Source organism: Vombatus ursinus, unplaced genomic scaffold, assembly GCF_900497805.2.
Source record: "Vombatus ursinus unplaced genomic scaffold, bare-nosed wombat genome assembly UNPS02014818.1, whole genome shotgun sequence".
Classification (NCBI taxonomy): domain Eukaryota; kingdom Metazoa; phylum Chordata; class Mammalia; order Diprotodontia; family Vombatidae; genus Vombatus; species Vombatus ursinus.
In genome coordinates, this window is record NW_020954596.1 from 3,870,497 (window position 1) to 3,886,027 (window position 15,531).

General features: G+C 42.6%; 1 protein-coding gene across 1 annotated transcript in view; it reads right to left on the bottom strand.

The window, feature by feature from the left end:
- Positions 1–271: 271 nt before the first annotated feature.
- Positions 272–15,531, bottom strand: part of ATRN (attractin) — a 236,299-nt gene continuing 221,039 nt past the window's right edge. Inside the window, exons 28-29 of the mRNA XM_027836676.1 lie at positions 9,658–9,772; positions 272–5,762 (exon numbers count right to left, since the gene is read on the bottom strand). Of these exons, the coding sequence (XP_027692477.1) occupies positions 5,638–5,762; positions 9,658–9,772 (240 nt within the window). The 3' untranslated portion in view covers positions 272–5,637. The remainder of the gene's footprint in view (positions 5,763–9,657; positions 9,773–15,531) is intronic.

Consider the following 15,531-nt stretch of genomic DNA (forward strand, 5'->3'; position numbering starts at 1 on the left):
TCTGGTTCAAGGATCAAGGCACTCACTTTCCAATATATTCAGATGCTTTTCTCAGTAGGGAATTCATGAATCCAAGAACTAACCTTACTGAGAAGCCTCCAGACAGACTGGCAGATGGAGACTCTAAACAAAATCAATGGCTGGGACTAAAGGCATCTTTTTTCTACTGGATTTTTTTTTTTTTTTGGCCTTAGTATCTTAAAAATTTCTGGTGACCAAAAAAATGAAAGGTAAGACAGAAATGTGAGAGCAAATACTTAGAACCAAAAGCTCCACTTTAACCAGATCTTCTACTTTTATTTCCGAAGGAAATTTTGTATTACAGTATTTACTTTTTGTTTATATACATGTACTTCACATTTGTGTTTAAAATGCACAGACCTCCCAGAATTCTTTTGTTCCGGCTTAAATTAGCTGTTATCTTACAATACAAAAAAATACCAAAAAGTTGCAGTCCTAACTTGTGGTATGTATAACACCCACGATCCCCAGCAATGAAATAGTTTACAATACTTACTCCGTATTTACATATGAGTGCAATCAACGCTAAATTATACATATTAACAAACTAAGCTGGAGTCCGAACACAGAAGAACTGGAAATAACCGCAGACCCAAGGAGTTTCCAAAGACAGAATTAGCTCAAGGAAATAGGTTTCACTAGTGTTAATGGGTGCTAGGTCCAAATTCAGAATAAGTGGGAATCTCTCTCAGGATTTCTTTTAAAAGGGTAGACTGACAGATTTTACAGGCAATTACACAATTTTTTCCTCCCCGGCAGAGCTTTTATTAGTGTGAATTACTAATCGGGGGAAAACGTCTCTCGGGGATAATTACAGTACCTGGAAGACATGCACAAGAATTTTTATTGTTTAAGGAAAGTTCAGTAAATTGAGTAACTGTCATTTGAGCCTCAAGTGGAAGAGACAGCAAGTATCCTGAGCATAATTTGCCTCTGCTCAGCCTATTTCTTCCCTCTGTTCATACCCCTGCCCCTGAATCTGGCTTACCAGGGCATGGGAGGCATCTCTCCCAGGCCTTCCCTGTAGTCTAGGTGGAAGTCAAAAGCCAGTTCTATAGTTTGGCTGTTGACCTTTCCACTGAACAGAATCTCAGAACTAGAGGGCATCTGGTCCAAACTGGGCAAAAATCCCCTCTACAACCCCACCCCTGATAATCAGTGCTCTCGTCCAGCCTCTCCTGAGAGACCTCTGTTACAGGGAATATATTACTCTTCTTCAATCACTACCACATCACTTGCTTAACTCTACCCAAAAGGTACCTGTGGAAATTTATGTCTGATAAAGGTAAGGAAGTGAAGAACCCGACTCTGCCTTAACTGTGTGCTTGGTTGGCAGAACCCCCCAACGAACTTGAACTTGACCACACAACATAAAAAGCTGTGCAGTAGCTGTTTAAAGTAAAATATCTATTCCTACTGGTTGGTATGATGATTCTCTAGGCCACATCAACCTCTTCTTCCCAGTCCCTCCAATTCCAAGGTGAGTGTGCATGGGACCTACACTAGGCTAATGACAACTTTCCCAGAAGAAGCTTCACTTTCAATTCTAGGGTCAGCGACTCAATGTTCTGGTCCCCTTTACCCAGAGACCTCCCTGCCCAGCCCTATTTTTCCTCCCTGCACACATAACCTGGGAAAATCTGTGGGCCTAGGATTCTCTCCCAGCGCATCTCACAACAATCAGGTTGCCCTTTTCTTGGGCAGATGGGCCTTGGGGAGAGGTAGAAGGGACCTTAATCTCTCTGTACCCAGAGAATAGGCTGCAGGTTCCTGGACAAATAAAGATATGGGAAGGAGAAAGAGAGGAAACAAGTAAACAGGGGTGTTACTGGCGGCTGCACATAATGGCTACAAACATTTATGAAATTTTTGTTGGAAAAATAGGAGCTACTTGCAAACAAAATAACCAAATAAAAATAACTCTTGTTTTTCAGTGCCCAAAGGCATCATTCATGCTTTAAGCTAAAAGGCTGGAAAATTCCCATTAGAAACGTAACAAAGCCACAACCATGAATTTCAACTGTCTAAGACATGGCTCTTGAATTTTTGCTTCCATGCCTCACAATATTTCAACTATAAAAACCAACGGAAATGTTTCAAGGGCTGAAACTCAGGGCATCCAACCTCTGCCCTGACACCAAGGCCCCCCTGGCAAACTGAGGCTTGGGCCAATTCTAAGGACAAGAGGCTAAACCGGATTGATTTCAACATTCTCCTAAGGAACAGCTGCATTAAGTTGACTTACTGCCTGACTCTTCCTGCCTTTTTTTTTTAAGTAGGAGAAAAGCTTTATTTTGAGATATTTTGTTTATTTCATTGAATTAGTTGCATTTAAATGCATCAATATGTTAGGGATACTTTTCCTGCTCAATTGGCAGAGCATCAGGATCTAACCGGATGACTTTTCTGAGCTCTGAAAGATACCCAGTACTTAGCACTCAGGCATGTTATTAAGACAAAACTTAGGCATCATTTACAATGCATCAAAAATACATGAGCAGTTTCTCTGTTTTATGTGCATTTTCAAAGATCTAGCATTTTGTACATGATGCCACTGTATTATTTAGCAGTGTTATTAAAATGGTTTTCATTTATTCACAGGCTCTCTGGTGACACATGGGCCTGTTTCCAAAGCAGGGAAGCTGGCTGAGGAGTTAGACACACCAGCCACTAGAGACTCTGCTTCTCCCCATTCCAGCTAAACTTTAAGTCCGGATGAAGGGGTTTGCTGAAGGTAGCAGGGCTGAGGCAGAGACATGACAATAGCCCAGACATTCCACATGCTGGCAGAGAGAAGACTTGAAGGAAGGCCATAAGCCCAAAGTGATTCCTAATTCTTGGTCTATCACAGGGCTCTATTTGCCTTGCCTTCTACTTCCTGCCTCCTTTTGCATACTCTCCTGTAAATCACTGAAGAGCTAGCCTGTTAGCCCCTCTGTGGCTGAGCCACTTACTGTTCAGGACTTTTCCAACAATGACATTAGCGAGGAAGGGGCAGGGGGTTGTTGAAGGGTGTCGAGGGAGAGGCGCTGAGAAGAATATCTTAGCAAAGGGAAAATCAGTCCTCAGAGTCAATGCTGAGGTTACTTCCTTGCAAGAGGCAGCTGCCACAGCTTCTTTCCCCACCTCCCCATTCCTAAAACAGGTCTGGATCACTCTCAAGGTCTTTACATAAATGGCACCTCCTGTAGAAGCTAGATGGACAATCTTAGGCAGAGGGGGCTGTGGGGTCTCCTTCTCTGGGTTCACCTGGAAACACAGAGTCAGAGTTGAAAGGGACCTTCAGAGGTTATATACCCTTGCTCTTGGCCAGTATTGTGTGAAGGGGAAAGTGTCCATTCTCGAGAACTGAGTCTATTGGAGGTAATTCATTTGTACATTAGATAGTGTTATTGTTGTTTTTTTTTTTTCCCCAAAAAATCTTGTAGGAAAAAAGCTTCCCTGGGGATCTTACCCTGGGACAAAGATTAGGGTTATAAGGGTGGGAGAACAGAAAAAGCTCTCTAATCGCTGCATTTCTTCAGGGTTTCCTCTCAGAGACAATCCCCAAGGCATTTGTTCTCAGAGGTCTTAGGCTGTCCAAATGCCCAAAGGCACACCTCCCTCACCACCAGACAGGTGCTGAGATGAACTGGGAGAGAAGTTCTTCTAGTCCACTGCTACAGCCTAGGCCTTGCTGAGGCAGCGTGGGTGTGATTTTTCCCACTTGCTACTATGGACATTAAGAAACAGAGCATAAAAAAATGGGGGGGGGGCGGGGAAGATGCAGTACTTCCAGTTTCTAAGAGTCCTTTCCTCCTGCCCCTCATTGCTCACTCCATTTGGCAAACCTGAGTTTCTTCTTTTCAGACTTCTGGATGTGCTGATTCTCTATTAGTCCTCATCATGGTCTCTAGTTGGTGGACAAGAGCCTCCCACAACCAGGGACATTGAGGTGGAGAGGCTCCTCCTGATGAGAAAGAAGGCCAATGTCTTCTTTCCCCTTTTGCACGTCATGGTAGGCTCTGGGCTTTGAACCTTTGTGGAAGCCCCAGATGAAAGGGACCTCCTCTTACTCACATTTCCCCACAGTACTGTCTGAATTTCTCCTTTGCCTCTACCACACTCTTCCTTGTACAATACTTATTTAGGTCTACATCTCATTCTCCCCATTAGGTTGCTAGATCCTTACTAGCAGGGCCTTGGTCTTATTTCATATTTATATCTACAGGGCCAAGCAAAGGGCCTAGCACATGTCTGAAGTGAACTGAAAAGAATCCCATCAGGGACTCCAGACAGATGTCTGAGTCCACTAGCCTAGACCCTGAAGGAAACAGACACTCAAGGCAGATGAGGTTAAAATGGAAATGGACACAGGAACCAGAGCTGGGTCTTGCTCCCAGAAGCCAAAGAACACCCAACATGGTGCCCCCAATCCTCTTCATTCCTCGGGGAGGGGGCTGTGGAGGATGAGTCACCTCCACTTCTGTGCCCTGGGAGTAAGCACAGGAAGGGCCAAGAGGAACACTAAAGTTGAGATCTAGAAGGTTATGGGACACACACATGGGACACTCCACATTCACACACCTTTGACTTGGGACAAGAGGTGAGAACAGCAGCTTTTACATAGGATATTGTAGCTCAAATCTACTTTCCCTTCCAGGTACTGCTACCAAGTTAAGCACATCCTTGGGTGGGAAAATTTTATCATCTTTCCTGGCTGCAAATGAGGTTTTAGAAAAGAGCACAGATTGCCTAGGGTAACCATTTAAATTTTACAGGAATATAGGAATGCAATTATGTAAAAACCTATGTATACTAATTTCCCAATTGCTAGATCTATTTAAAGTCTAGGCACTTCGTGTGTGTGTGCACATGTGTGTGTTCTAAATGGGTTAAGACTATATTAACCAAGATTCCTTAGAAAACCACAATAATTTGCATTCTTTCCAAGTGACATTTCTGATCTTTATATTAAAATAGTCTCATTCTACTCTACTTTGACATGATTCCAAAGAGATGGACTGTAAATAATTCTCAACTAGAAAAATACCACTCCATGGAAGAGAGATATCTCTGCCTAGATGGTTCAAGAATAAACAGCATTTTTTTTTAAAGAGAGAATACACTTCAGATGAAAATTAAGTGACTTCACCTGAAGGTTCCCTAAAAGCCTGCATTGGTGAGTTATCGATGACTAACATTTACCTGTAAACACTGCATCTTTTTTTTTTTTTTTTTTTTTTTTTTTGCACAGTTGAGAAATACAAGTCCCCAGGAACAGTTTTCCATGTATAAACCTGAGTGTCATTCATTCCTAACTGTTCTCCTGGCTTTATTTACACTGACTTCCCATAATGATGACGAGATCATTATTGGACCTGTAATTAAATTAAATGAATCTAACAAGAAAGAAAAGGGTGGACTCTGGAACACAAACTGGAGCAACTTTCAGACAAAGCCAATGACCATGCAGACAAGGTTGGGCTCAAGGACGCTGCCTTCTCCAAGTATCTCCAGTCGCTTGCACCATGACTGTAAAATCTGTGGCCCTCCCTCCCCCAACCCGCCCTCCTTCCCTTTCTAATTGTTCTTGTGTGTTAAAACCCTTACAGGGACAGTCCCCATGCTCCACCATCAGATGCAGGTTCCAGGCTGTGCAGGTGGCTGCTGTTTCCGATTTCGCATGGCTCCTGATTTCTCTTTGTAAGCAATTGGCATCTGCTGAGAAATGTCCACCAGTGCACTGGCCACCGCAAGTCCTGAAAAGAGACCCCGAGAGGATGAGCGCTGATAAGCAGCCTGCCTGCCGGAAAGCAACAAACTGTGTGTGAGCTCTGGCCCAGCAGTACTGCTAGCAGAATTGTATCCCAAAGAGATGATAAAAAGAAAAAAGGAAAAGGACCCACTTGTACAAAAATATTCACAGTAGCTCTTTTCATGGTGGCAAAGAGCTGGAAACTGAGGCGATGCCCATCAACTGAACAAGTTACAGTACAAGAATGTGATGGAATACTGTACTACTGTGTTGCAAGAAATGAAGAGGGGGATGGTTTCAAAAAAACCTGGGAGGACCTGTACCAACTGATGCAAAGAGAAGTCAGCAGCATCAGGGGAACGAGCCACACAGCAACAGCAATACTTTGAAGATAATCAACTTTGAAAGACTGAGTAACTCGGATCCTAACCCACCAGAATTCCAAAGGACTCATGACAAGCTATCTCCAGGTGGAGAACTGATGGGCTCAAAGTGCAGACTGAAGCATGTCTTTTTCTCTTTCTTTTTTTTTGGATGTGGTTAATGTGCAATTTGTTTTATATGACTATACATATTTGTAATGAGTTTTATTTTTCTCGCTTTCTCAATGTGTGGGGGAGGGGAAAGGAAGAGAATTAGGAACTGAAAATGAAGTAAAATAAGGTATGGAGGGGCGGGGGATGAATAGTATGTTTTTCATGGGCTACTTTACTATCTGTCCAGCACCTGTGATGATACCAGACATTGGTGGAAGGAAATAGAACCATCTACTTTTATAATTCTGTAACAAAATGCATTTCAAGTTATGGCTTCATTGTGACTGACATTAAACGCCTATCAAATTCAAGGCCTCTGGTGAAACCTCAGGGAGAAAAGGCTGCATGAAGCTGCAGAGTCCACGCCTGGGGAGCTCACCTCCTTCCTGGGCATGGGTCTGTGTGGGCTCATTCAACATGCAAGAAAAGAAATGTAGTCCGAGGCAGGGTGTGAAAGGCAAGAGGGAATCTGATAAAGGGCTCCAGGAAAACCTCAGGGAGCAGACACTTTCAGTTGGGGCAAACAGAGGCCGGTGACACCCTAGGTAAGCTAGTAGTAGACAGAGGTGGGCGCCAGAGCGTGCTGTTCAGGAACAGCTCGGGGTCATTAGACCTCACTTTCTAATTACAGAAGAGCCTTTGCCTTTACCCCTGAAGGCCAGGCCTGGTGGGGAAGGCGCTTTGGAAAGGGCAAGCAGCACCCAAAGAGCCACTCCCAAACCAATATACCTGTGGGCTCTGTGCCACACAACTGTCACTCCGCTTTGTGAGGAGGAAGCTGCTAAGAAATGCCATTCTATTAGTGCCTCCTCTAGGGGCCAAGGGCTGGCTTAGACAAACTGCAAAGGGAGCGCTCAAGAGGAAGAGACTGGGAGTATAACCTCCTCACGGAGACAAGCTGAAGCACCTTACGCTGACAGATATGAGATTTCAGATAACCATTTCTGTGTTCCCCTTTGTGTGTATAGTGGGGAGAGCACTCTCCTCCCCCACCACCAAGGTAGGCTTCTGTGGGGGGGAAGGAGGGTGTCCCTTTATTAGTAATCAGTACCCAAAGGATAAGATGGGATTATTCTCTGAAAAAATGGGACCAGAGCTGGGCCTTGCCCTTCAAACAGCAATGATAACAGCTCCCCCTTCTCTAGTGTTTCGATGGTTACAGAACTCATTAATCACAACAACCCTGCAAGGCAAGGATTACTGTGACCTTTTCAGACCAGCAAACCAAGGCTTGTGAAAGTGACCTCCCCAGGGTCACAGAGCTAGGAAGATGCCTCCAAAACTTGCCTTCCCCACAGTACTGTGCTCCAACCCCATGGCCTGGGGGCACGGTGTGCTCAGAGCGTTCCCCTGGGCCTGGCTCTTACTCCCTGAGTTCCGGCTGTGGATCTCAGGTTGTCTTTCTAGCTAACCTTCACATGGAAAGAGCCTGGGGCTTGGGTTCAGAGTCTGAGGTGTTGAGGTGGAGCCCCAGCTCGGATACCAGCTGTGTGACTTGGGCCAAGCCCTTTCCCTTCTTTGAGCCTCAGTCAGTAAGACTTGTTCTGCTTACTCCTCAGCCCTGGTATGAAGAAAGTGCTCTGTAAACCATGAGACAATCAGAAGTCACGGAGTGAACGCCTGCTCCCCCAGAGCACTCGTTTTGGCCCCTGCATATCCTCTCCGGTAAGAGGCTCAAGCATATGTGTCCTAGGACAGCTCTTAGACTGTGGGTTCCTTGAGGGCATTCGTATCTGTGTCCACCGGCCGGCACAACTGACCCCCAGGAGCTGAGAGACCTGGAGGGCACTGGACAGGCCCTTCACTCTCCGTACCTCAGCTGTTTCTTCTCTACCATGGAGTAGGTTCAATTCAATTCAATAACACTTATTAAATGCTTACTATACGCAGGCACTGCGTTCGAAATCGGGGATACAAAGATCCTGCCCTCCTGGGAGGGAAGGGAATAAGCATTTCTATAGGACCTTACAGGCTGGGCACTGTGCTGAGTGCTTTTTTACAAATATTATCTTACTTGATCCTCACAACAACCCTGGGAGGCAAAGTACTATTATTATCCCCATTGTACAGTTTAGGAAACTGAGACAAAGAGCGATTAAATGAGTTGTCCAGGGTTACACAGCTATTAAGTGTCTGAGGCTGCTCCGGGCACAAGGCCCGAGCTACTGTGCCACTTTGGGAAAGTACAACAGTTCAACTAAGTAAATATGAAGCATATACACAATTTTTAAAAAGGCACTTTAATAGAGTGAAATGGTTATTGACCTTGTTGAGAAATGGGAGATAAGGAAAAACCTCCCTCTGGAGGTGGCCCTTCAGTTATGTTTTAAACTAAGGAAGCTAGGGATTTTCTATGGCAGAGGTAAGTAAGGAATAAATCCAAGCATAGAGAGGGTGACATTTGTACAAATTTCCAGGATGGGCGACAGGACGCCGTGTACACTGGACTAGCAGACCAGTTTGAATGTAATGAGGGCATGAAGGGGAAGGATATGAAATGGCATTGGAAAGGTAAGCGGGAGTCAGACTGTAGAGAGCTTTGAAGGCCAGAGTAAGAAGTCTGCATTTTATTTTAGAAGCACTAGGGAGCCACTGAAGATTTCTGAGCTGCTGGATGACATGTTTGAGTCTGTTTTAAAAACATCATCTTGGAGAGGGGAGAGAATGAAATCAGGGAGACTAACTAAGAAATTATTCTAATAGTCCAAGTGAGAAGTTCTGAGGATCTGAATTAGCATTGAGGCTGTGTCAGTGGAGAGAAGGGAATGGATTTAAGGGATATCAGAGAAGTAGAGCTGATAAGACTTGGCAAGTGAATGGACCAGAGGAGAGAGGAGGGTCAAGGATGACCCACAGCTGTGAACCTTGAATGGGCAGAAGGATGATGCCATCAACAGAATGGGCCGTTCTGGGGGAGGAATAGGTTATCGGAGAAATATGAGTTCCATTTGGACATGCTGGTCCCTAAGCTTTCTTCCAGACCTGACATTTTATCTCCTGAGGCCCTTCTCAGCTCTGACATTCTGGTTTGTAAACTGTCTCTCCCTGGGCCTAGCCTGGTGTTTTCACCATCTAAACACAAAGAGATGCTTAAGAAATATTTCCAGGGGGGCAGCTAGGTGGCGCAGTGGATAGAGCACCAGCCCTGGAGTCAGGAGGACCCAAGTTCAAATCTGGACTGAGACCAAACACTTTACACTTACTAGCTGTGTGACCCTGGGCAAATCACTTAACTCCCAACTGCCTCACAAAAAAAATGTTTCCCTGCTGATTTCCTGTATTCTAAGGTCCTTTTCACCACTGACATGTCTTAGTTTGAGCATTCTTCCTCAAAGCCAAAGGCAAGTTGCTGCATCCACTCACCTGACTGTCCTGGTGGGGGAATTCCTCCCAGGCCTCGAGGCAGCCTCACAAACACTGAAAGGACTGCTGCTCTGTTACCAAAACAGGGCTCCAATGCAATGGGCTTGGGAACAGCCTGTGGAGGAAAGAAAGCTCATAATGGTTTCTTAAAGGATCACTGAAAAACAGTCCTGCCCTATTTTTTCTGATCTACCCCCGGGGGGGCAGGGGAGTTAGGGGGGTGGGTAGAGCCTGGCCGCTAGCAGGATTAAGAAATATTTTAGCCTCCCTCCTGGAAATAAGAGTAGCTCCAGCATTCTCTAAGATCAGAAAGCATTGCAAGAACACAAACATCAATGGGGCTGGCATGCACACCAAAGATTACATATGGGTTAATTTTCGGTGGCAGGAGGGTTCCCCTTCCTGTGGTTTGTGAAAGCTGCTGCCTATCCCTGCACTTCCCCCTCCCTGCCCATCCAGTCAGAAAGCCCATTCCATGCCTCGCCCACCCTGGCTTGAGAGTCAGTAGCCCAACATACTGTCACACACACACATACTATCAATCAATCAACCCACAAGCATTTATTAATTGCCTGCTATGTGCCAGGTACTGTGCTAGGTGCAAAGGCACACATTTTTCCACTCGAGAATTCATACTTTGTAATCAACACACATCATCCTTCTCCTGCCAGTGGTCCAGGTATAATGGCTCTGCGCCAGGGCCTGCTACTTCTGAAAGGCTGCTGGCCCCTAACCTAAAATAAGAGGGGTGAAAGTGACTGCTTGTTCTCTTGGCCCTTTTGGTTTCACTTGTTAACAAATTATTTCCATTTGGAAGTATAGATCAGGTCCTTCCCAGACACTCAACACTCTGTACAACTGAAAGCCAGCTCCCTTCTTGGCTATGAGTAACCTCATGGACATATGTAATAGAGGCCTAAGCAGTCATGCCGTGGGTAATGAATCTTGTGTATTCTGGGCCACAACTGTTATGGCCACTTTAGATCTTGCTTTAATAGACTTATAATGGAACTACCTAAGACCAGCTGGGAAGCTGGCTACACCAATGAAGAGTAAGCTGAAGCATGACTAATGAAGCTACCATTGAATACAACTGCCATTTTTATAGATTCAGGACTGCTCACTGGTGATGAGACACCTCCAATTCAAACAGTTGTTCCTCTACCAGCAGAAAGGGAGAGCACCTGTTACATCATGGTCCCCAGATGCCTCCATGAGTCCTATGGTTGTGAGGCTGAGGATCGATCTCCATTTATCTGCTATTAGCTATGCATTTATCTCAACTAGCAGAGGACTAGTTTGATCCACTGAGCAGTAATTATCACTTCCAAATTCTTCTCTCTGAAGACTATACAAAAGCACAGTGCCCATTTCATTCTCTGATATCATCTTCATACATGCTAATCAAATAATTGCTACTCACTCATTTAATTTAAAACTGTCATGGCATACTTAAATAAGAGGCCCAGAGACATGTTCCTACTAGCTAGAAAGGGAAGAATCAAATATCACAATTAAATTATCTGCACCCAATAAAACATAGTAGAGAGAGCTAAACAAATTGAACTTAAAATCATTTTATGCTCAGCAGAAACTGGCATCATTACAACAGGGCCTTATTTGTCATCTGTTCAGGGTAATATAAATTGGACTTTCACAGCTTTGGAAGATAAAACCCAGTCTGGGTATGTTTATGACCACATAGTTTTCCTGTTGGTTCTTTCAATAAAATCGCAGAAGTTCACAATAATTCCTTTTCTGCAAAGCATGTATATGGGTTACATTCTAACAGTCATCCCATTCCCCATGCTGATAGCATGGAAGCCAGGAAGCAGCTGAAGCCATCCTCCTGTTCCCAACCTTCTGTCCTAGTGAGGGGAGGACATGGCTTCACCCCTGCCTCCCATAACCTTCCATCCTATATTTCCCCCTCCATTCTCTCTCCACCCCTGACCCTCTGGTTCTGTTATCTCCTTTTGCCCTGTACAATTTTCTGTCCTATCAGAGTTCCAGAAGGCCCTGAGAGATCACATAGTCCTAACATTTACCTGGAAAATGAAACTTCCTACCTGTGGCCCTTCCCCTCCCTCCATCATTCCTGACAAGTCTTTATTCCTCTCGTTTGGTGGCCCATTCAATTGGTGGACAGTCCATGTTCTCAGGCTGTTTAATGTTTATAAGACATAGAATGAGAAGATATCTTAGAAATCACCAAGTCCAAGCCTGTCATTTTACAGATGAGGAGCTTAAATAACTTAAATAACTTGAACTCAAGTCTTCTGACTCATGCTCTCACTTTACCTTTTCTTTTTTATTAAATTATTTGTTATAAATTGCAACATCAATTCAACCAATTAGATTTGCTTTTTAGCCACTTACATTTAAATGAATTTCAACATTTAAAATGTTATAAAAATTCTAAGTCTCCATCAAGATTCTATGCTTGTTCATTTATTCCCATTTCATCTTATACAGTCAGAGTTAGTATGTATTCTGTCCTTTTGGTTTTGCTTTTTTCATTTTACATAATCTCATAAAGATCTTTCCATATTTCTTTATGTTCATTATCCCAATCAATCTTAATTATATTATAATATTGCATTATAGCAATGGAATGCAATTTATTCAATCACTGCCCCAATATTGGACATAAGTGTACTTCCATTTTGTTTCGTTTCATTTTGTTTTGTTTTGGGGAAGCAATTAGAGATAATACTGCTATGAAAATCTCTGAACAGCTCTTTTTAAAACTTTTGCTTTTGATAACATATTCAAACTAACTGAATTACTGGGTCAAAAAGTGTGATTATTTCTGTAACTTGTATGGAACATTGCCAGACTGAGCTCCAAAAAGATGTACAAGTTTGCAATTCCATTAGCAAGGAACTAATATTTCCTCATAGAATCATCAGCAATGAATTTCATTATTTTTAATTATTTTGGGCAATTTGTTGGGTATTACCTTAAAGTTGTCTTAATTTGCATATCTTTGATTGTTCATGACTCTGAACATTTTTCAAGTCTTTGTAAAACTACCTATTTCTATCCTTTGACCATTTATCTATTGTGGACTGGGAGTTAATTTTGTACATTTTTTTTAAAAAAGAATTCTTTTTATGATTTAGATGTCAAATTTGCATGTCATTTTTGCAACAGCTATTTCCCACAATCTTCTTTTTTCCATTTTCTTTTGATTACATTGAGGTTTTTTTGTACTGAAAAAGTTATTTCTCTTCCACATTTGAGATAAACATGTTATTGTGTTTTCTTTCATTTTTTTAGTTTTTTCCCCCCTTAATGTTCAAAACTATCACACAGCTAAAAATCATTGAAGTATATGATAGAGAATATTTGTTAAATAATGACTTCCTACCCATGATTTTATTTCTATAGAATTATCAAACATTTTGAGGAGTCCTTCATTCACGCTGTCTTTGGACAGCCCTGGTTCTTCTCTGGTTGTGCTGGGAGATAAAAAGTTTATTTGCCTGTGCTAGAGCTGACTACTTATCTACTTTCCTATGGCCTGTGGGCTGCTAGCTAACTTTCTGTGCAGTATTTGGGATGGAAGAAGTCACTTACTGTAGCTTCTCACTGGGTTTGATTATTGTTCAGTCTGGTGATATAATTTCAGGTATTTATTGAACTAGACAAACATGAGGGAGTTGGGCAGCCTGCCTCCATTCAGGTAACCATCTTGGCTGGAAGTCTGCCTATTCCATTGATCTTAATATGTGGTATTATTTTTGTCATTGTATTTAAATATTTTTTTTTCTTCTTTCTTCTTCAACCCATTTGGTTAAAGGCTTATTTTTTCAGTTTCTACAGAGAAGTAGCATGGTATAGTACACATAGCACTGGACTTAGGTGTTAGAGTTAAAGACCTAATTTCAAATATATTCTCAAACACTAGCTATGCATGTGGTTTGTATCATTTCTGCTTTTCTGAATTTATGGAGGACTTCTCTCTGACCTGGCATGTGATTTATTTTTGTGGGCATTCCATGTGTACTTGAAAAGAATGTGTATTCCTTTTTTCACCCATTCAGTTCTCTCTAAGGGTGGGGAATGTAAAATCTGATTTATTAAATAAGCAGTTCAAGTTTGTGATTTCTTTATTGTGAATTTTTTTGTTGATTATATCTGACAATGCTGTTTTAAAAATCCCCTAATATTAGTTTTTAAAATACATTTCTTCTACTGCTGTTAACCTTTCTTTTATGAATTTAATTGTTGAATTGTTTGGGACAATTAGAGAACTGTTACACATTTGTTATTCATTTTTCCTATCACTATTATGAAGCATCATCTTCTGCCTCCTAGTTTGAATTCTACTTTGTCAATATCATTCAGAGGCTCCCTTTTTCTGAACCTGCAGTTGGACAATATATTTTAGACAAAATCTTACTTTTAATCCAGTCATTTTTTTTGCATTATGTGCTTCCTATGAGCGACATGTTGATGGATTTTGTCTCTTGATCGTGCATGATTGTGAGAAAAATCACCTTACTTCTCTGGGATGCAATTGCCTCATTTGTAAAATGAAAGGTTCGAACTACATTACTCCTAAAGTTCCCTTCCAGCACTAAACTTATGACTCTTAATTTTGTTATTTGCTAACCCCATGAATATTTTTAAGTTCTTAAATATCAAATAGCAATTTCTCTAATTTTTCTTAACTCATGTTTCTTCTAAACAGAGTGCTCTCTTAATTATTTTTAATATGTTTATTATCCAAATTAATTTATCATCAATACTTCAAACATGCATTTCTTAAGAAATGTTATGCCCTGCATCTTTTATGGAATTTCTTTGCTGTACTTCTAAAAATTTTCTACTTATGTTTCTGTTCAAGAATGGAAGTGGTAGAAGGAAGAGGCCCTGCCAGCATGGCCTCGGTGTGAGCTGGAGCTACCATGGTGGTGCAGCTCAGGGTCAAGGATCTGGGTGGCATGGCCTCCGGCTGGGACACTCCCTAGAGTCTAGCTGCTGGTGAGTTGGTGGAGATTCTTGCAGCTTTTTTTGGAGGGGTGGGGGGCAGAGAAGAGGAGGAAGAAGTGCTGAAAACTTTCAGTTTAAGGGAAAGGATTGGCAATCCTTTCCTCTAAATGAGCTTTATTTCCTTCCCCACAGCTACTTTCAGCAGGAGCTTTTGGCTCCTACGCAGCATCATTTTTTGGGGGGAGTTGGCAGGAGGGTATTCCCCAGGCAGGGTCATCCACTTCGATGAGGGAATTCTCTCTTCTCATGACTAGTTCTGTACAGGAGGAGACAACTATTCTGATAAAGGACCAGGCAGCTCCCTTGAGCTTTGATCAGGCTCTGAAACAGCCATAATGTGAGGACTGATGGGTCAAATGAATTCTCTCAGCTAAGGCTAGGTGTTGGGGCTGGAGAGCTGGAAAGAATTCCCAGGATCTAGGGATGGAGAAAAGATATCCTGCTGACTGCCTGACGTTTACACAAGAGTGGAGACAATTATTAAAATGGCTATAGCCTAGGCCTCACTAGCAAGCAGATGGAAGACAGGAGTGAGGAACCTCAGTAACTTCTGAGGTCAGTGCCAATCAATGGGACTGGGGAAGGATCCCTCCAAATGATGGTAACATAGACCCTGCCTTCTCAGAGAAACTATAAATACCAAAGAAAGTCAATACCTAACAGCAAGATAAGAAGTAAATACTATTCTGGGTCCATCATGTCATGTCAAGGAGGCAGTCAGCTGAAGCAGCCATGTGACAGTCAGGATTACGTATTTTAATTCACTGGCTGAACATAAAGAGAAACTATCCCACTCTGGTAGCCATTCCCACTAAGCATGATGAAAACTGCTTTTTCAATGAGTGAGGGGAAAAGAAAAGTGCATGCATACAC